At 40.7% G+C, this 22524-nt stretch overlaps 1 protein-coding gene across 5 annotated transcripts in view; it reads right to left on the minus strand.

Moving 5' to 3' along the window:
- Positions 1-22524, minus strand: part of DEPTOR (DEP domain containing MTOR interacting protein) — a 178340-nt gene that overhangs the window by 50781 nt on the left and 105035 nt on the right. For all 5 annotated transcript variants that reach the window (XM_075582331.1, XM_075582333.1, XM_075582334.1 and 2 more), the window contains exons 6-8: positions 14641-14823; positions 11778-11915; positions 4636-4706 (exon numbers count right to left, since the gene is read on the minus strand). In XM_075582331.1, the coding sequence (XP_075438446.1) occupies positions 4636-4706; positions 11778-11915; positions 14641-14823 (392 nt within the window). The remainder of the gene's footprint in view (positions 1-4635; positions 4707-11777; positions 11916-14640; positions 14824-22524) is intronic.

The raw sequence follows: 22524 nt of genomic DNA on the forward strand, positions 1-22524 counted from the left end.
ACAAAAAAATCTACTCGCCACCTAGTACCAAACGTGTGCTGCTTGGGCCAATATTTACTCGCCCGGGGGTTAAATCCACTCGCCCGGGGCGAGCAAATGTATAGGTTTGTCGAACACTGTTTATAACTTAAAAACAGATCTGAAATTACTAATAACGCTTTGGTGCAATTATCTTTCCTGCTCCAGGTCAGACATAAACCTGAAAGATTGGAGAACCCCTCAAAGAGAGGGATAAACAGCCCCTGCTGTGTGTGCAACCACTGGCGTATGTTACAGATGGTATATAATATACAGTACCTGTGTGCCTCGATTAGTAGCAGGTAAGTGAATACTAGCTAATATGGATAGTATAGGGAGAATTGTGCTAAATGGATATGGAAGTGTCTCAAAAGAAACTTTAATAAACTCTTAATTAAGAGAAAACTAGTGCGTAGCTATAAATATCTAAACCCTCCTATGTGGAGGATCGATAGTCACCTGCTGCAGAAATTGCAGGTTGTTAGCAGTGCACAGATTGCACTGAATAGCATTTAGGTGTCAATTAACCTCCTTAGCTTGGTATAGTATCCATTTATCTGAGCAACAGTATATCGAAGGCAGCTTTCTGCAGCACGGATTGTAGCTGGCATGCACCCAGCTGCTTACTAATCGAAGCACACTGCTATATTATTATATCTGTAACATACACCAGTGGTTGTGCACACAGTTAGGGGCCTCTTATCCCTCCGTTTGAGGGTTTCTCCTGTCCTGTTTACAACCCCCTTACTGCACCCCTTAGGATCCTTATCATCTGACAGTATATTTTTAAGACGGAGTGAGGGACACTGTTCTGCTGCTCAATAACAATAAAAGCCGATCAGTGTGAAACATAGAAATCAAAATAATATGTATCCCATTATGAGTAGGCACATTTTCATCTATAGTACACATATACAGTATATATTATTATGGCTCATACATTTTCTGGACTAAAATCCTCAAATGATGACGCTTGCGATAATGTCTCATCTTGAAAATATGTCGACAGTGTTATCCTTTATCGAAAGAAAGAGGAGTAAACAGGACTTGTTTTCTTTGTCTTCTGCTTTCAGGAGAAAATGGATTTGGGGGAATATTTCACAAACACTATCGGTTTTAGTATCAGCTCCTAGGGGGGGGAATTCATTTAATCTTGGTGTAAAATCTGACTACAGTATGCAGAAGGCAGCACAAGACATCAAGCAGCACACAAATGGCAAGAGGAATCTGAGCGATGTCCACTCCTCATTCCTCACCCTGTTGTACTGAGTTGTGCTTTCTTTCACGTGGCAAGTTGAAAACAATTAGTTGGGTACTTGTGGTTACCATGAACTTTTTGAGTGATGAGAAGTGTTACATTTGCTCTTTATTGTGGTATTCATGAGACATTTCTATCCTCATAAACCACTGATTTTCTAAACAACCTAATGTGGGGTCTATGTCATTTTCAAAATGTACTTTAAGATAGAGGTTGTTAACTCCAGTCCTCAAGGACCACCAACAAGTCAGGTTTTCAGGATATCCCTGCTTCAGTCGAAGCATGGATATCCTGAAAACCTTCTTGAGGACTGGAATTGAGAACCGCCTGCTTTAAGACACAAAGGTGGTGCAATATTGGGGTTTTGAAAGCGATATAATGTTTTCCTTTTATGCACCTGGTTCAGTTTTTTTGCCCCAGAATTGCACCACTTTTGCCTTGATACACAGACACCCTGCGTCTCTTACATTCAATAAAGTCAAAGCAGCCGATCGCACTACACCCATCGACTTGAATGGGGTTGTCTGGCCGATCGTACACATCAGCCCATAATGAATTTGCCCCTTAGTCAGAGGAATTTACACAATCAGACATTTAAAGCACAAAAATGTGGGGGGAAAGAGTGCTTAGACACAAACCTTGGTGCATCATATTATATTATAAGCATCCCATAACTTCTCCCAAACACCCCTTATTACTACTACCCAAATTACAACTGTACTCCTACAGGAATAGATATAAAAACAAATATATATATATATATATTTTTTTTAATGCTGAGAGGTGCATAATGCAAATACTCTAAATAATCTAAACATCAATGTTACAGCAATGAATAAAACAGCTTCCCCCAACCTGCACTAGCCCCTCCTGTCAAGCAGAGGCAATGCCTCTTGAAAATATATTTAATTATTTAATGTGGGATGCGCACGAGATATTTAAACTTTTTCGTCTTGCTGGCGTATTATATAAAAACAAAGATGGCCACTGGGTCGCCAACATTAAGTGGCAACATCTTCAGGATTTCATGTCACAGGCTCTCTACTGGACCCACTGTTCTCCCAGAATTGTCGCCATGGGAAATGGGACGTCCCCGGAGCACTGCGGCCATTGAACATAGAATGTAAAAAATTAAATTAAAAATAAGCAAGTTTTTGTCCTTAAATGTATGTGTTTTTCATATTGTTGTTAGAAATGTAAAAATGTTGTCGGGTTCAGTTTCTATAAATCAGTTGTATCTTTCCAATGGAAACAGTGTTGAATAATTTGAAATGCTAGAAAGCTGCTAAACCAAGGTTAGTACAATGTCCTGCAGCTACCATGCTGTTAACACACACAGTGTTATCTGTGTTACATATGTATCTTTCTAAAGAAATAACAAGATTCCAGCACATTAAAGGAGCAATTCATGCAATATTCAACATGTTTTTTTATTTTTTTTAATAATTCAGTTCTGTAGTATTAGATAATAGCGACTATACTTTTTTTAAAATACAACTCTTCATGCCGTTTTAATATACTGCGCATCCTTTCATTTCTATAGCAGGTTGTACCCCACCTCCCCAGCAGTGCAAGTTGTTGGCAACACTTTCCTGTTTGTGATAATTTGTTGCTAATATTCCCAGCAGTTGAGCTGCAAATTATAACAATATCTTAGTATGTTACCTTAGTAATGTAAGGAACAGATGATTGTTATTATGTCCTGATATGTAAAACCATGGAATGCGAAGAGGGTGTACTTTCTCTTTCACATGCCTGTGTGTGTGTGTATATATATATATATATATATATATATATATATATATATATATATATATATATATATATATAAAGAAACAAATTTCAGCTTGCACTCAATGTACTAAAAAACATCAACAGGTGCCGGTCTCTAATAATAATAATAATAGAACAACATTACCATTCTCACGTCCGCTAAAGGAAGACTGCACTCAGATCAGTATAGGCAAAAAAGTCTGTATTAGGCATCAATACAAAATGAACAGGCCGCCCAATCCATTGTATATATATATACACACACATATATATATACTGTATATATACTGTACACACACACACATACAGGCATACCCCGGTTTAAGGACACTCACTTTAAGTGCACTCGCGAGTAAGGACATAGCGCCCAATAGGCAAACGGCAGCTCACGCATGCGCCTGTCAGCACGTCCTGAACAGCAATACCGGCTCCCTACCTGTACGAAGCTGTGCGCAAGCGGGAGACTATAGAGCCTGTTACACATGCGTTATTTACATCAGTTATGCACGTGTATGATGATTGCAGTACAGTACATGCATCGATAAGTGGGGAAATGGTAGTGCTTCACTTTAAGTACATTTTCGCTTTACATATATGTTCCGGTCCCATTGCGTACGTTAATTCGGGGTATCCCTGTATATATATATGTAGATATATATATATGTAGATATATATATATATATATATATATATATATATATATATATATATATATATACACACACACACACACACACACACACACAGAAACACACACACACACACATATATACATATATACTATTAAAGTAAATGAGATATTATCTTGCACATTTAATTGGCAAAGGGTTAACAAGGGTATGCCAAAAGGAGAGGCAATTTGTTTTTATAAACCTGTGACTCATCCATAGCAGAAGAATAATAATTAACTTCCTAATGTCATATTCGGACATGGAAAATCACTACTATGCTAAGGCAATTAGCTAATTGTGAATGCATGTCTTCAATCAACTCGTGCTCTGTTCACACGTAATGCACATTTTGCAATCATAGGACCCGTTATGGATCAAGAATCCAATTTAAAAAGATGCAGAGTTTTCAGCATACAATACAGTGAAATACACTATATACAGCAGAGGTTTTCAACTCCAGTCCTCAAGACCCCCCCAGCAGGTCAGGTTTTCAGGATATCCCAGCATCAGCACAGGTGGCTCAATCAGTGGCTCAGTCTTGGACTGAGCCACTGATTGAGCCCCCTGTACTGAAGCAGGGATATCTTTAAAATCTGACCTGTTGGGGTGTGAAGAGGACTGGAGTTGAGAACCTCTGCTACACAGATGTAGCAAAACTTACTGTCCCAAAGCGCCGCCTCCAAGAAAGCAAATGGCCACCGCAGTGGACAGTGTCTGCCGCAATCACGCTGCAGAAGAGGGGGGAGGGGATGTTTGGGGTCACAGCTTCCGGATAGGGAACCCCCTCGCAGTGTTAACCAGTTCTGGCTGCGATCGTCGCAGCACCGCGAGCTGCCTCGGCCAGACAAACAGCAAGTACTGCGCTACATCTGTACTCGGCCGCCGTAGAAATATTCCATTGGATTGAACACATACCGTCAAACTCTTCCTTACGTAAGGAGCACCCAGAGCCAGGAGCTCATCAGGACCGACGGGTTTCTTTAACACTGCCGAGACAAAATAAAGTGGTGCAGACATTATACAGGATAAACACTTTCCTACATACATAACAAAAAAAAAAAAAACAAGTGTTTCTAGACACCATTGTCTTTTCCAACAGATTGTTTAGAATTATTTTGGTTCATTAAAGCTGCAGTTCAGTCTTTTTTTAATTTATTTTTTTACTTCAATAGTTTTATGTGGGCAATCTCTAATTACCTAAAGAACTGTATAGCTGCCAGTCAATTCGTTCTCCATGTATTGATAGGCGAAATTTGGTGACATAATTAGAGCTGGCATATGTTTTTATTTGCTTCTGTCAGTCAGTGGAAGCTCATGAATATTCATGAGCACTTCTGCACTGACATGTGCAAGAGGGAGGGCAGTGCTGACAAAGGGGTGTGCCAGGGCTTGTGACAGGACATGAAGGGGCAGTGCCTTAGCAAATGGCTGTTAAAATAGATACAAGAAAATTGGTCTTTCAAAGTTGTTTTTTTAAAAACAGAAAATGCTAAAAGTATTTTTTCTTACTACAGAACTGATTTATTAAAAAAAACACACATGCAGGATATTGACTGAACTGCAGCTTTAACCATGTCTCTGCCAGAGTGGCCTGCAACGCAGTGAAAATGCACAGACACACCAGTTAAAAAAACACCTTCTCTGGCAGAGAGGTCAGCAGTATTTCTATGCTGTTTGCAGGCCTCATGGGCAACCAAAGGGTGTTTAAAGCTGCAGTTCAAGCAATATCCTGCATGTGTGTTTTTTTTTTTTTTAATAAATCAGTTCTGTAGTAAGAAAAAATACTTTTAGCATTTTCAGTTTTAAAAAAAACAACTTTGAAAGACCCATTTCTTGTATTCTATTTTTTAAAAGCATGCTTCTTGCTATAGCAACCATTTACATTCCCCATATTTAAAGATGTCGCCAAACTTTGCCGATCAATAGACGGAGAACGAATTGACCGGCAGCTATGCAGTTCTTTAGGTAAGCAGAGATTGCCCACATTAAACTACTGAAGTAAAAAAAACAAAAAAAAACGGGAGCTTGAACTGCAGCTTTAATGCTAGATATCTAAAAGCTGCAGATACCCATCTACAAGCTACATATTAAATTAGAACATGACAAGCAAAGAAACACACAATCTATACACTAAAAGCTATTTAAATGCATTTAAAACTGACTTCCTAGACTATGCCTGTGGATACATCAGATATGCAGTATATACAGTATATTATACAGGATATACAGTATTGAATTATTACATTTAGTTTTTTTGCCGGATGTGTGTCCTTAAATGAAAGGTTTACTTAATTTGTTTGAGTGCCTTAATTGAGGCTACTTAACAAATTTCCTATTTAGTTTGTGAACTGGATGAGTGTGCTTATCCCCGAGAGTAGATTGCAAAACATACAACATAACAAAAATGCTGCTTGCACAAAGAAGGTCTGTTTTGACTACATGCAGCAAGCTTGTACTGTATGATAACTGACATGTTCTCATTGTGAAGACGGTTATGGAAATTGGCAGACTTCCTGCTTACATACACACAGTTAGCTGGAAAGCACACACATTGTATGCAGGGGTTCTCAACTTGAGTCCTCAAGACCCCTCCAACAGGTCAGGTTTTCAGGATATCCAAGCTTCAGCACAGATGACTCAATCAGTCCCGTGCTTCAGCACAAGTGGTCAAATCTGTGGCTCAAGTCTGATTGAGCCACCTGTGCTGAAGCAGGGATATCCATAAACACGTATCTGTTGGGGTGTCTTGAGTTAAGATTCTGCACTCTCTCATAATCCTTATACACCATTTCACTGCTGAAGGAGACTGTACAGATGCAGCAAGCGGGGACAAACAAGGAAAAGTCTGTGGCGCCCAGGACCGTGTCTGCCACGATGGAGCTGCAGGAGGTGCATGCTGCTGACCGGGACCCCCAGCAGCATAAATCCTTAGGCTTGCTACATCTGTATGTTATGTGGGCTGAAAGAGGATGTGCAGTTGCATACGAGGAGAATTAGCAGCATAACATAGAGTGGATGTTCATTGCACTTTACAGAACATAGCAACATGCTTCCCTAAGGTTCTGCATGCCTGATCCAGACGATAACGTGTACAAACTGTGAATATTAACATACAGCTAATCTAAGTCCATGTCATAATGATAAAGTAGTCACAGCCTTGTTCTCCAAATCCCCATTTTTCCATAGAAAGTCATGGCTGTTTGTAATCAGAATGAAAGTTAGAAAAGAAAAAAAAAGCGAATGGAAATGTTATGACATGAAGTCACGTTGACAATACTAAAGATATGATGCTAGGACATGCAAATGACCATGTTATTTTCCATACAATATGGCGTATCATATCATGAAGTGAACTACTGAAATGTGCGATTCCTTCTCTGAACAACTACAGTCTAAGGGCCTTATTCTATATTGTCCTAAGTGGCTAACAAAACACATTGCAGTCAATGAGGATTTTAATCCGAAACAGCCCCAAACAGCTATTTTGAATAATTTAGAATGACCCCTTAAATGAGTTATTTCAATAATATAAGGCAATATTATACATTTAGTGTCCAAAATGTCAATGCTTGGACTCCCCCACTACAATAAAGTAGAACATAGTGGAATAAAATAGTAATGAGAACATGTAGCGTCTCTTTTTTTTTTTCATTTCTAAATCCCAAGTGGTCCTGAAAACTTGTGCTTCCTTTAACCAATAGTTAGCCGTTAAAGGTATCACTTCTCCCTTACATGTATTCTGTCTTTAAATTAAAATTGTCTTGTGTACTCGAAAATAACACGTTAGTGGCTTCAGAAGTTGCGCATCAATGTAACTTAAATTGTCTCGGTAAAATACTAAATACATTGAGTAAATTAGCCCCTCTCATTTTCAGAGACGTGATGTATATTATTTCCCTTTTATGGGGCTTGTTGCTATCGCCCGAAAATGCCCGTTGACATGAATGATGAATGGGAGTTTACTAATGAATCCTTATATTGTTAAGGTTATTGAATAAGCCCCTAACTAGTAACTAAGTCAGCCAACTCATTTATATACTATGTAGATGTAGATGGTGAATTCTTAAACAATGTGACCAGCTCGTAACATTTTGCGTAAAAATGTTCTAATTTCAACATATTAACAGTATTTTTGCGGCTAATCCGGACTAGAGCTATTATGTAAGGTGACCATCCAGGAAATGAAGTCATTCATTTAGAGGTACTGTACAGTAGTAACAAAGGAGAAAGGAGTACGTGGTATGTACAGTATGTATGTCTTTATTTATATGGCACCAATAATGTACATACTGTAGCGCTTCACATTAGTAATACACGTGACAATCATATAAATAACAAATATTACAAATAACAGATCATGGGAATAAGTGCTTCAGACATAAAAGTAACATTTAGGAAGAGGAGTCCCTGCTCCGAAGAGCTTACAATCTGACGGGTAGGTAGGAAGAACGTACAGAGACAGTAGGAGGGAATTGTGGTAAGTGCGTCTGGAGGGGGCCAAGCTTTATGTATCGTTTATTGTACAGTCACGGTGCTACTCATATGCTCCTTTAAGCAAGTGTGTCTTAAGATGGGTCTTAAAGGTGAATAGAGAGGGTGCTAGTTGGGTATTGAAAGGAAGGGCATTCCAGAGGTGTGGGGCAGTCAGTGAGAAAGGTTTAAGGCTGGAGAGGGCTTTAGATACAAAGGGGTAAAAAGAAGACATCCTTGAGCAGAACGCAAGAGTTGGGATGGTGCATAGCGAGAAATTAGGGCTGAGATGTAAGGAGGGGCAGAAGAGTGTAAAGCTTTAAAAGTGAGGAGAATTGAATGCGAGATGCGGGATTTGATAGGAAGCCAGGAGAGTGATTTCAGCACGGGAGACGCTGAGACAGATCTAGGAAAGAGTAGAATGATTCTGGCAGCAGCGTTTAGGATAGATTGTAAGGGAGACAGGTGAGAAGCAGGAAGGCCGGATAGCAGGAGGTTACAGTAATCGAGACGGGAGAGAATGAGGGCCTTAGTCAGAGTTTTAGCAGTCGAGTAACAGAGGAAAGGGCGTATCTTTGTAATATTGCGGAGGAAAAAGCAACAGGTTTAGATACGTTTGTGAGAGGAGAATGTGAGAGAGGAGTCAAGTGTGACCCCTAGGGAGCGTGCTTGGGCTTTTGGGTGAATGATAGTACTTCCAACAGTAATGTGGAAGGAGGTAGTAGGGCCAGGTTTGGGAGGAAGTATGAGGAGCTCTGTTTTTGCCATGTTAAGTTTAAGTCGGCGGAGGGCCATCCAGGATGATATCTCAGAGAGACATTGCGAAAATTTGGTCTGCACAGCAGGTGTAAGATCAGGGGTTGAAAAATAAATTTGTGTGTCGTCAGCATAGAGTTGATATTTAAACCCAAGAGATGTGATTAGGTCACCTAGAGAAAGTGTGTACAGAGAAAAAAGAACAGGTCCCAGGACAGAGCCCTGAGGTACCCCCGCAGAGATATCAATAGCGGAGGAGGAGGTGTTAGCAGAAGAGATCCTGAAAGTGCGATGGGAGAGGTAAGAGAAGGATAGAGTTTTGTTCCAAATACCAAGAGTATGGAGAATGTGAAGGAGAAGAGGGTGGTCCACGGTATCAAATGCTGCAGAGAGGTCAAGTAATATGAGCAGTGTAATGACCTCTGTCTTTGGCAGCATGGGTGTCATTAGTTATTTTAATGAGGACTGTTTCAGTCGACTGAGCAGTGCGGAAGCCAGATTGTAGAGGATCTAGGTGAGAATAGATGTTGAGAAAGTGGAGCAAGCGTGGGAATACAAGACGTTCAAGGAGTTTAGAGGCAAAAGGCAGGAGGGAGAGAGGTCGATAGTTAGAAAGACAGGTAGGGTCAAGCTTGCTGTTTTTGAGTAATGGTATAACTGTTTGATATATTTTATTGGACCAACAAGTTATTGATTTTTTCAAGCTTTCGAACCTCTCAGGGTCCTTCATCGGGTTACCTCATGATACTCAATGAAGAACCCCGAGAGCTTCGAAAGCTTGAAACATATCAACTACTTGTTGGTCCAATAAAATGTATCATACACCTTCTCTCTCCTTTAATACTACACGGAAGAAAGGACCAATGGGGCTACTTCCACCACTCTTTATTTTGAGATGAAATTATAAATGAATCTCTTCATAAATTACTTGGACCTTTGCATTTTTTTTGCCACAGATTGAAGGATTAACTCCTGGGATCAAGACAAGTAATGTGTGTTCAAGTTTGTTTAGGATGATTGGATATTTTTAATGGAAAAATGATCTTGCAGAGTATGGATTTGCTGTAGTCACATATTTGTGCAGTTGCATAGCACCCTTGAAACATCTCTATTTTGTGTTTTTTAATACCGGTTTATCGGTTACTCCAGTGGCCATTATTCCCACGCTGTTAATGACTTATTGTCATCAAAATTGTCATTAACAGTGCCTGAAGTGTGATGCTGCTACAAGGTGATACAGAAAATGGTATTATTTTTTTTAAAGGCTCCTTACTTTTCTGTTACTATTATATAAATATACAGTAGATTTTTTTTATACAGAAGGTTGTGATAACTTTTTAGGGACCACATTAAAGAACTTCATATATGAAATGATAGTGTACAGAGCTTTCAAAAGATAGTTTTCAACAAAGAGTTTTCTCAAAGAAGAAACTTACAGTATGAGGGTTCGAAAGCTCTGTACACTATAATTTCATTATGTGTAGGGTGAAACAAAACTCTGACCAAAATCGGGCCAGAAAACACAGTTCTTCCAGTATTTTTCAGTGATTGCAAAAGTGTTTGTTTTCGATCTTTGTGAAAGTCTGAATGTTCTGTAATTATCACTGATAAGCTCCTGATATGTGGCTATACTTTCTGGGCAAGCTACAGTACCCATCTATCTGAACAAGCTCCTCACCCCTACCAGCACTTATCATCTGAGATCTGACTCCAAAAGACTGTTCGTGGTTCCAAGGTTCAGCAAAGTATCCGGCCGCTCCTCCTTCTCTTACCGTGCACCCCAAAACTGGAACAATCTACCGGAGACTCTCACAGCCGCCACCAGTCTAAGTTCTTTCAACATTAAAGCTGTCTCACATTTTAATCTGGTCTGTAACTGTTACAGACGCTAATAATATATATTATCTCTAACTGTGCATGCAATGTCTTCTATATAATGTATACCCTGTACACTTATGTAACTGTATTTGTAACCATGTATTGTTTGTCATCTTAACTCTATGCCCAGGACATACTTGAAAACGAGAGGTAACTCTCAATGTATTACTTCCTGGTAAAACATTTTATAAATATGCAGTGCAGAAATATTATAGTAGAATTCAAGAGTCTATGGTGAAAAATAACCTGAAAATCAAAACTCCTAACGGTGCAAAATCAAATAATTTATTGGATCAAAGAAATAAAATAAATACACTCAAAAGTATAATCTTGGTTTCGAAGAATCTAAATTGGAATCTAAAGGAATCTAACGCTTTTTGAAGAGATTGACAGCATTTAGGACAAGTTTTGCTACATTGGATTTTATGTTAATGACATATTTTTCCTACTAAACAGGGACCAAGGACTCTGAATGTAGAACCTTACACTTATTGTTGGTGCTGGTAGCGAATTGAGGTGTAGTGTGAAGGTTTTGGTGGAGATTGCTCATTTTGAGGGCCTTACAGGGAGGTAAATGAGTCAGCAGGATAGCTGGAAGTATTAACCCTTTACACATATACAAGCCACATGCTCACTGTTGTCTGTAACAAACACCTTTGTTATAAAAGGCCCCAGCACTAAATTGCAGGGTCCTCTGAATCAGTCATGGTACAAAATGCTCTTCTGGCAAGAGCAGCATACATTGTTCGTTCCCTGGCAAACATCACTTTCCTTCTTTCCAGTGCTCATTACCACTGCTTGAAGAATGTACTTCAGGCGCACATTTAAAAAGTCACTTAACTGATGTTTAAGTACAACTGAGATGAAATAGAATTAGTCATTGTGCCACTTCAATACTTTCCCTACAATGAGGTAACTGCTCTTTAATTCAGCAAACCGACACCCCCGCTTACCTGACTTTGGATTGCAGAGTACTGGTGGGCTGCTGCTGAGGGTGGGGCTACTACTGAAGTAACCACTGCTGCTGCCACTGCTGCTCAAGCTACTTCTTCTCACTGCTGACACAATCTTTATCTCCTTGCTTGGACTCACTGTATATAACAAAAATTTGCAATTACAACATGTAAAAATTCAAAATATACAGTATGGCAATACAAGCCATTTTCACTGTGTGAGAAAGTATACACCTGCTTATAACCACTATCTTATGGGTCTACTGTATCTATCGTCCAGAACATTTTGGAGCAAAACCAGGGCATTTTCACACTGCACCATTAGAGCATGTAGCTCTAATTTTGCCTCGTCTGTCCTAGCTTGCACATTGGGGAGTGTCTGTAGGAGGAGTTACATGGTGCACAGATTATAATAAGCTGCACTACAGTCTGTATCTCTCTGCTTCACTCTTTTTGCTTTTTATTTGCTCCCAAAAATCCTCAATTTTTGAAGTGGCGTCAGTTAGATACTGCATGAGATGTAAGAAACTGTTCTTGCATATGCCACAGCCAAACAATGGAGCAGTGCGTTTAAACACCATTTTCTCTATGTTGATACATAGACCCCCTAGTCTTTGGGACTAAATGCAAGGAAAAAGCAGTGCTAAACTATCCCAGTCCTGCGACTTACTGCGTTTCTCGTGACATTTTGCTCTTCAATGAAGTCCGGTCTTTCACTGAATTGTTTAGCAAAGCAATGGATGGTGTGGTTAGTAAATAGAACTACAACTTTAAGGTAATATTATTTGGGTTGCTGTCACAGGAACAGGAATTAGTAAATGACCATTGTGGGTTAAGGAACAGTATCATGAGGAATATATTCAGGGAGAAACACTGAAGATAATGCATAGCTGGGAGATTAACTTTGATCCTGTTAACAGCGAATATTACTTGAATAAAGATTGTCATAAAATTACTTACCTTCATTTGTTTAAGACTGACAGTTGTATCTGAGGGTCCCCAAGAGTAAAAACCTTATTTACCCCCTTAGGCTTAATTAGTTGTTACTATCCGTAGTGTTTCCTTTACCTTTCTGAACAACACCTTTTTTTTAACATATATTGGATATACATACTGTGATGGTACGGGTACATATGGTGCTGTTAATACAGGTCAAGCCTGCCATTACCCCTACCTGTTAATAATATAGTGTATTATGTTAGGTTATCCATATATGTATACAGTATCTGTATTGTAAACCTGGTTCCAGCACCTCAGGGACCAGGGGTTAATGTGGTTGCAGGAGAAATGTTGCAAAACTGTCTTTGACCTTTCCCTGTAGCAGTGTGTATGTTTCTCTTTTTAATGTTGCATTTCTAAACACCAATCAGGGGCTGGGCACATAGATAGCACCTGGCCCTGAATGTTTCAGAGTTCCGGGTTTAGGGTATAAAAAGGTGGGGAGGAAGCCAGCTGCAGATACAGAGCTCCAGTGATGGTCCCAGACCTGAAAAACAGTCCCTGTAGGCACTGTGCAAGAAGTAGTAAGATAACAGGGGAAATCTCTGCAAGAAGGTCCCTGCAACTAGCACTGCAGAGTATTCCCAGTTTTCCCCAGTTGTGAGTATGTGTGTTGTCTGTTTATTTGTACAGTTGTGGATACTGTTTTCCAATAAATTAATTTGGTAAACTCTTGTGTTTCTTTCTGGCGATATTGATCCCTGGTATTAGCCCTGGTCTCCCGTGACACATACTATTCAGCAGCCAAATGGTGTTTTAAAATGTTTTTAGCTGCCCTTGATTTTATTGAGTCATTATTGTACAAAGCTGTAAGTAAAATGCCATGTTGCTGCTTTATATTTGTCCATGTCTTATTAATAAATACATATAGCTGCAATGATGAGAAGCGCACAAAAGACTTCCTATGGTGAAGTACGTTTTCATACATTTAAAACAATATGCAAAAATCTCTTAATTTGACATTTACAAACCAGTGCCTTTGTAAGTGTATTTAAGTTATGGGTAACCTGGCTCCTCACTTGCTTCGCTTCCCGAAACGCAGCCTCAAACCTTCCGGGTCAAGTGCCCTGGTGACATTACAGGCGGACTACAGGTGCTCTGGTTGGCCCAAAAACCCAACACGAGTTTCACAGAATGTGCTTCGTCATGTATAAAAATCTTTAACAAAGCGTGTTGTTTTTTTTGACCAACTGGAGCACCAGTAGTCCGCTTCCAACATCACCAGGACACTCTACACGGAATGTCTGAGGCTGAGTTTCGTGGAGAGGCAATCCGCGGACAGAAGGGGAGCTGACCCCGAGAGGGACGCGAAGCGACTGAGGATCCCATTTATCCCTAACTTATGCACACTTACAAAGACAATGGTTTGTGAATGGAAAGTTTGGAGATTTTTGCATATGGTTTTAAATGTATTAAAACATACTTCACCATAGGAGGTCTTGTTTATGCTTCTTATCATTGCAGCTATTTCTGATTCATGGAGGTGGTAGGAAGACCCCTCACTATATAGAAGCAGCATCTGAAGACCTTCCTAAAGACTTTGTTTTATATTTATTTGTGTTATTCCGGGTAAATTGTGGATTTATTAGCACACCACTGGTTGTTGCGTATACATTGCATTATTACATGTAATACGAATGGGCCTTCAATTTTTGAGCGGTAGTAAGTACTCTCCCGCAATATATATATACATGTTTGGTCTAGAAAACTAGGACATTGAGGAGGGATCTTTACATTTGTGCTACCACTTGTTCAAAACCTCACTGCTGCGTTAGTGACTTACGGCAGACAATCATAACAAAACTGTTTTACTGTTTTACTGCTCATATCTTAAAACGTAGTGAAATGGAGAGAAAGTATCTACCGGAGAGAAAACTTGTCGTTTTGTTGTCATGATTTTGCTTGCGCAGACAGAAGGGGCTGTCGTGACTTTCTAGCACTGTCGGGGATCTCTCATTCAGAAGCTCCATGACTCTTCGTCTTCGTCTGAAGTTCATCCTGAACTGATACAGAAGGATGCTGTCTACAAAATTATGCTTGTTTGACACTGTGAGAAAAAAAAGGTATAGACTATTTTAGGTACTAACACAGTGCTACTTATGATGTACAGATGCAGCAGCAAGGGTCTGAACACATCTCGAGGTGAAAAATGCAATATATTGTGTGGTGTTCCGAGATGGTCCGCTGCAGACTAATGGCCCATCGGATTAACACAGCGGGGGTCACTGCTGTGTTAATCCTACAGGGTCCTACCTGTCTGTAAGAGACGTGCAGTAAGAGATAGACTGAATCAGTCACTATACCTGTGTGCCTCTAACAGGCGATTGAAGGGTTTTTATTTAATTTTAATATTACAGTATTGTAGCTGGGGGTCTCCAGAGCTGAACCGCATTGATTTCAGGTCCGAGGACGCCCTACTTCCAGAGATACAGGCCGTGTCATGGGGTGCCGGTATCCCCGCCATGTTAAAATCCGGTGGGTCACGTGACCGTGGGATTTTAACATTGAAGGAGATACCGGCACCCCTGTATCTCGGGAAGTAGGGGGTCCCCGAGGCTAAAATCAAAACCGGTTCACCTCAGAAGACCCCCTGCTCCCGCAAACTTGTATGAAAAGCCCCCCCCCCCCAAAATCATTACCGTAGTGGGTAGCCTAAAAAAAAGAGCTGAAATCAATGCGGTTCAGCTCCAGAGACCCCAAGCTACAATACTTTAGTATCAAAATAAAATAAAAACCCCTGCAATCGGCTATTAGAGGCGTGCAGGTAGAGTGACTGATTCAGCCTCTCTTACAACTCTATAGGATTCACAACTCAGTAGGGTTCACACAGCAGGGACTCCCACTGTGTTAATCCGATGGGCCATTAGTCTGCCGCAGACTATCACGCGTGGTACTTAGCGAATTTGCCAAAATCTAGAACGAGATGTGGTCGGATACAGGCTGCTGCATCTGTATCAGTAACAGAGGTATGCAGACCAACATTTCAAAGTTATTTCAAGAGTGATGATGATTAAAGTGTAACCACAACATTCTCAGACAAGAAACACATAGCGCTAGCGTGACATTTGACTAATATAACCAAATCTTTGTAACTATGTAAATCAATTTCTGTCTTGCAAACTTTAGCGTTTAAGCAAAAGTTCTCCTTTGCGCACATCCATTTACAAGCGAAAACACATTTTTGTCTGCAATTGAAAGTTCTCCGTGCAAACTTTTGAACTTTTTCTGATTTTTGCATTTTTGAGTATTCAATAAAAAATGTGAAAACAAACTAGCAGCATTTAAAAAAATGTAATTAACAAATTCGCAAATGCTAAACAATTATGACTTCTTTTTTTTAGCAAACCGCATATAAAAATATGCCTTGTGAGCACATTCACATCTTAGACAGTTTAGCAACCCTGCTTTTCACCACTATCTCATAGCATACAGTGCTTCCACTGCCGCAAGGGATTCTGGGAAGTGACATGCAAATGAGCACACAAACTAAAATGTTGGCAAAAACTCTAGTACTTATTTCATATTTACTGCTAATATGATGAGTAGACAACATTGTGCACTTCTTTAATAATATGGTAATGTAGCTAAATGTCTAGATAGTATATTTAAACTATATGAAGCCTATAGCACTAAATGAAATTAAAAACTATTAATTCACGCAAACATACTATCAAAATGTCTACAACAGTTTAACAGGATTTATCTTTTCAGTGCTGAAAGCCTTTAAAGCTGCAGTTCAGTCTTTTTTTTTTTTTTTAATTTTTTAAATTCCATAGTTTCATGTGGGCAATCTCTAATTACCTAAAGAACTGTATAGCTGCCAGTCAATTCGTTCTCCATGTATTGATCAGAGAAATTTGGCGACATCTTTAGATATGGCATATGTTTTTCATCTGCTTCTGTCAGTCAGTGGAAGCTCATGAATATTCATGAGCACTCCTGCACTGACATGTGCAAGAGGGAGGGCAGGGCTGACAAAGGGGTGTGCCAGGGCTTGTGACAGGACATGAAGGGGCAGTGCCTTAGCAAATGGCTGTTAAAATAGAATACAAGAAAATAGGACTTTCAAAGTTGTTTTTTTAAAAACAGAAAATGCTAAAAGTATTTTTTCTTACTACAGAACTGATTTATTAACAAAAAACACACATGCAGGATATTGACTGAACTGCAGCTTTAATGCAAGAAAATACATTGTGGGGAATACTGTAGGTTTGAAGCAGAGGGCCTCCGGAGCGGAAACGTGTTAATTTCAGCTCCGACGACCCCCTGCGTCCCGAGAGACTTACCTCGGAAAGGGGTGCCGGTACCAGCTTTGGCTGGGCTAAACTGGGGCTCTCATCGTGACATCATGAGGTGTGGCTTCCTATTGGCCCGCGACACTGGGACATTTAAACTGAAGAGAAGATACCAGCACCACTACGGAGGTAAGTATCTCTGGAAGCAGGGCGTCCCCGGAGCTGAAATTAACGCGGTTCAGCTCCAGAGACCCCCTGTTTTAAACCTATTTTTAAAATAAACAAATAAAACATGCTACTGCTGCTTTAGATCAATATTAATTCTTATTACTGTTGTTGTGCGGGATACTGGTATCAGATTGAATTAATTTCATTTTTTTTTGTTAATGCTTCTAGAACTATAACACGTACAGAGCTTATCTATAATTAGGTCCTTCTGCTTAATAATACTCTGACAAATCTTTATTTCCAGGCTTTTCTGATCTACCTAAACAGAACTAAAATAGAGATGGGATAAACCAGTGAGCCACAAAGTACTGTATTGTATGTCTATCTCACAACAGAGTGGTTTCTCTTACAAAGATGCATTGTTTATTCAAATGTTTCAGATGAGTTTATGAATGCTTGTCTTGTTTAATGTTGACAATATGGTCAATGTAAAAAATCTCAGCAGCATTTTATGTTCCGACACTTCTTAGCCAAATCCCTGTATTGTATTATGGAGGTGAGGAAAGTTCACACAATACATCTGACCCAGGGTCCCTACAATTCCGCATTCCTTTTTGAACAAAGATTTTGGGACTTCACAATCTCTACTGCATTACTCCTGTTATCCACAAGATCCCTAAAAGTTGTCTAAACATTTATTTACAACACAAATTATTGCACACTGCTCACTATCTAATCCACAATTTAATACAATTGACAAGTGTTAAATAACACTAAGTGAGTGCTACTGTACCTATGTACTGAAGTCAATACTATTAACATTTGAATGATCACGTGATAAAGTCACATGAACATTCACAGAAGTACATTTGGGGTGCACATCACAATAAACATTTTTAATTTTAACATTGCTATAGTGAAAACCAAGGTGAAAAAGTGATAAATAAAAATTTATTCACTTTTTATTTATCACTTTTTCACCTTGGTTTTCACTATAGCAATGTTAAAATTAAAAATGTTTATTGTGATGTGCACCCCAAATGTACTTCTGTGAATGTTCATGTGACTTTATCACGTGATCATTCAAATGTTAATAGTAAACATTTATTTAGTATCACTTTGAAACCGTTAGGTCAGTGATTTTCACTTGAGGTTCCGCGAGCACCCCTCGGGTTCTGCGGCCGCCAGGGGGGGAGAGCTGGGACAAGTCTCCCAGCTGTCCCAGACCCGGCAGCTCCCCATGCAGCAGTGACCCGGCGGCTCCCGCGCTCAGCAGTAGCAGCCGACCCGGGCAATGCTATCCTTCCTCTGCCTGCTCTGGTCGGCGACCGCTTGACAGGAGGGACAAGGAGGATCAAGTAAGAGCGCACTGTCAGGGCCGGCAGCATCCTTAAAGAGTGTGTGTTTGTGTAAGTGAGAGGGGGAGTGTGTGTGTGTCTAATGGAGAAGGGGAGTGTGTGTGTGTGTAAGTGAGAGGAGGAGTGTGTGTAAAGGAGAAGGAGAGGGAGCGTAAGGGAGAAAGTGTGGGGGAGAGGGAGCGTAAGGGAGAGAGTGTGGGGGAGAGGGAGCGTAAGGGAGAGAGTGTGGGGGAGAGGGAGCGTAAGGGAGAGAGTGTGGGGGAGAGGGACCGTAAGGGAGAATGTGTGGGGGAGAGGGACCATAAGGAAGAGAGTATGCACAGGAGAGACACGAGAGATGGGGGCGACTGGGGGGGAAGGGTTGGGTTAGTGACAGTGATTGAGCACCAAGGACCGGATCCACAGAACTTCATTAAGTCCGGGCTCCTGGCTGCTAATGGACGTTAGTTTCCATGAGTTTAACGGCGATACACAAAGCTAATTATATGCAAAAACAAGAACCACTAGGGCCCTCATCAGAACATGGCTAATGCGGCGGTAGCAAGCTAGCACTGGGTTAAGACACCCTAACGCTAGCTGCCAGTACCGCTGGCTCGCTTTAGCCATACTCTAATGAAGATGCCTGGCATCTACCTTTAAAAATAATAATGTATAAGCCACTTAGAATCCATGCGTTATGCATGCCTTCATAGTCACTAAGGGGTTAATAGAAACATATGGAATAAAGGTACAACTGCTATGACATACAAGGGGTAAATCTTCCCCTTAAATTAGCAGTTCTAGCTGCCGTTTTGTAAAAAAAATAAATCATTCAATATGTGCATCAATACAATCTACACAATGATAAGTATTTAGCTAAATTGCCGATCGATCGGCAAAGATTTGACTCGGGGGTTCACTAAATGGCTGACCGTGCATCAGAAGAGGACTCAAGATTCAAAGTTACGTGGGGAAGATCATGTAACCAGGCAGTCACTAGATACAATTGGTGCACTGCTAGAGAGAGGGCAGGGCTCAAAAAGGGGTGTGCCTGACCCTATTTCAGAAGAGGAAGGGGATGTGACTTTGTCAATGGTTGCTATAGGAACAAAAAAATGCTTGTTATATTATAATACATTAAAAAAAATTAAATGCTTTTTTCTCATAGCACAGAACTGATTCATTAAAGAAACACACACACACATCACAGAAGCGGAGAGGGTTCAGGAATGTAGTGTGTTAAACGTGTCATTTATAAAATGTTGTATGATATGTAATGTGATTGTTGATGTTTGTTAGAATATTTGTAAAAATGGCTGGTTCCCCTCTTCCCCCCTCCTCACCCCCACCCCTTTTTACTTTTTGTACCCCTTCCCCTCCCATTGATACTAAAAAAATTTAATAAAAATATAAGTTCAAAACACACACATGTAGGATATTGCTTGAACTGCAGCTTTAATCACCTCGGGTGGCTTAACCGCCCTACCTAGGGCACCTACTGCAACAACCTGCCCCCAACCTCCCATTCTCTACAGTACTTGACATTAACCCTAATAGGCAAAGGTGGCAAATAGGCATACTGGCCAACATAAACACAATACTTACACCATAAGCAGTCAAATACAAAAATGAATATTACACATTACTATATATATATATATATATATATATATATATCATAATATCACCCCTCTTTATTTCCTCAAGTTCTGAACACGACACAGGGCTATGAATAATCAAAACGTATGTATAGCAAACCCCTATAACCACAGATATATTAACATAATTGTGTCAAACACATACAATCACAATCCTTGTAAGGCGCTGCGGAGTTGAGTGCCAATGTCTCTCAGAGTCCCCACGACCCTGTGTTATAAGGGACCCGTGTGTAGGTGCCGGCACAACGTTGGAGGTCTTATAATCAGGGTTAACTGTAGCAGACCTGTCTCTTCGCAAACACTTGTCTCTAATGAGGATCCGCTCTCTGTAAAGTCCATTAGTCTGGTAGGCTGCTGACCCATTTTCAACTTCACTCGGGGAGTCTGTCTGTTTCCTAGTTATCCAGCTCCACTGAGTTGTCCTTCGCAGGGCCTGGTTATCAGGTCACGGCAGCTCTCTGAGACAGGGGCTGCTCTCTGCAGGGTCTCTCAAGCTGTGGTCTCCCCATGCTCCTTTTTCTCCTTTGTATTTCCTGGGTCCACCAACGTCTGAATGTGTCATGTGTCCCTATTTCAGAGTACAACTCCCAGAAGCCCCTGCTTAAATGTCCCGGTGACGTGGGCCGTGACGTGCGACATTTAAACTTGCAGGAGATACCGGCACCTGGATCTTGGGAAGCTTGGGGTCTCCCGACCTGAAATTAAAGCGGTTCAGCTGAGGAGACCCCTGATTCAATCCTATGTAATTAAAACAGAACAATCACCTGTTAGAGCTGTACAGAGAGAGGACCCGGTTCCTTCTGCTCTCACTGCGCAGCTCTTCCAGACTGGTGCAGCCAGGTACAGTTGGACTAACGCAGTGGGCGTCCCATTCAGAATCAGGGACCTCCACTGTTTTAATCCTGATGGGAAATTCCCCCCGTAACTGTGATCAGGCCGCACTTGGGCCGCTGTTCACCCGAAACAAGTGCAGGACACGGTGGAGATAAATCATGTTCCATATGTATGTTTTGGAGTTATTATTGTATTTTGTGTGTGGCGAAGGTGGGGTGGGGGGGTTATTGTATTCTGTGAGTGTGTTTATGGGTGAGGGGTATTGTATTTTGTATATGGAGGAGGTAATTGTATTTTGTTTGTAGGGGTGAGGGTTATTGTATCTTGTGTGGGGGGTTATTGTAATTTGTTGGGGGGGGGGTTATTGCATTTTTGTATAGGGGGTTATTGCAATCTATGTGGAGGTGGGGGAGTGTTATTGTATTTTGTGTGGGGTGGGGGAGTTTTTTTGTATTTTGTGTGTGTGTGTGTGTTGGGGTGGGGGTTATTGCATAGTGTGTGTGGGGGGGGGTTGTGGGGGGTATTGTATTGTATTGTGGGAGGAATTGTGTGTGTATGTTTCGGAATGGGAATTGTGTGTTTGTGGCCAGGTGGGGAGGGGGTAATGAGGGCGGGATTGAGGGAGCTGGATTGAGTGAGAAGGGGGTCATTGAGTGATAACGGAGGGGTGAGGGAGAGTGTGAGAGGAGAGAAGGGGTGTAAGAGGGAGGTGTGAAAGAGGGGGAAAGTGAGGAAGAGGGAGAGAGGGAGGAGGTGGGGGAGAGAAATACATGAGGAGACAGTGTGAGAGCAAGGAGGAGTAAAAGAGGAGGGGAGCTCGCAAGGCCACCGACACGTTGGGGGGGGGGACTCTAGTCTTGGGCCCTGGGAAAGCTGTCGGCAGTCCTGCAAAGACGCACCACAGGTGTGACAGTGTGCCAGCATGGTACTATAGAAGATCTGGTGATAGCTCCATACCTCACATTAACTTTTTACTATCTCCCATCATAAAAATTTCTCTCTTTGGAGTTACAACCCAACCCCCATTTCAAAGGTTTATTTCAAACACAAAAGCAACCAGGTGGGCACTTCTGGTCATCTCTACTTAATTAAAGAGTCTGTCTTCATCTTGTTACATTGGGAATCATTTCTTTGATTGATAGTAGGTATGAATATATATTTTCTATTGTATTTATTCCACAACATAAATATATGGAGTTCTGTACTGTATAGGACTTTCACTTTTGACAATATCAATCACAGATGTTATTAACCAGCAAAACCGTAAGAGCAAATAGCAGCCCTGTTACACACTCCCTAAAAACCTAACATTACAACCAGATTCCTATATAGTGCTACACTATACTGTATACAAACAAGAGGTAAAAGGCTACTTAAAAAAAATAGTTTATTGAAGTCTCTTTTACCAAAGTGATACAGATGCAGCTGCCGTTATCCGACCATTTCTCGGGTTGAAAAATGCAATATATTGCACAGTGTTCTGAGATCGTCCGCTGCAGACTGAATGGCCCATCGG

This window comes from Ascaphus truei, chromosome 2, assembly GCF_040206685.1.
Source record: "Ascaphus truei isolate aAscTru1 chromosome 2, aAscTru1.hap1, whole genome shotgun sequence".
Lineage (NCBI taxonomy): Eukaryota > Metazoa > Chordata > Amphibia > Anura > Ascaphidae > Ascaphus > Ascaphus truei.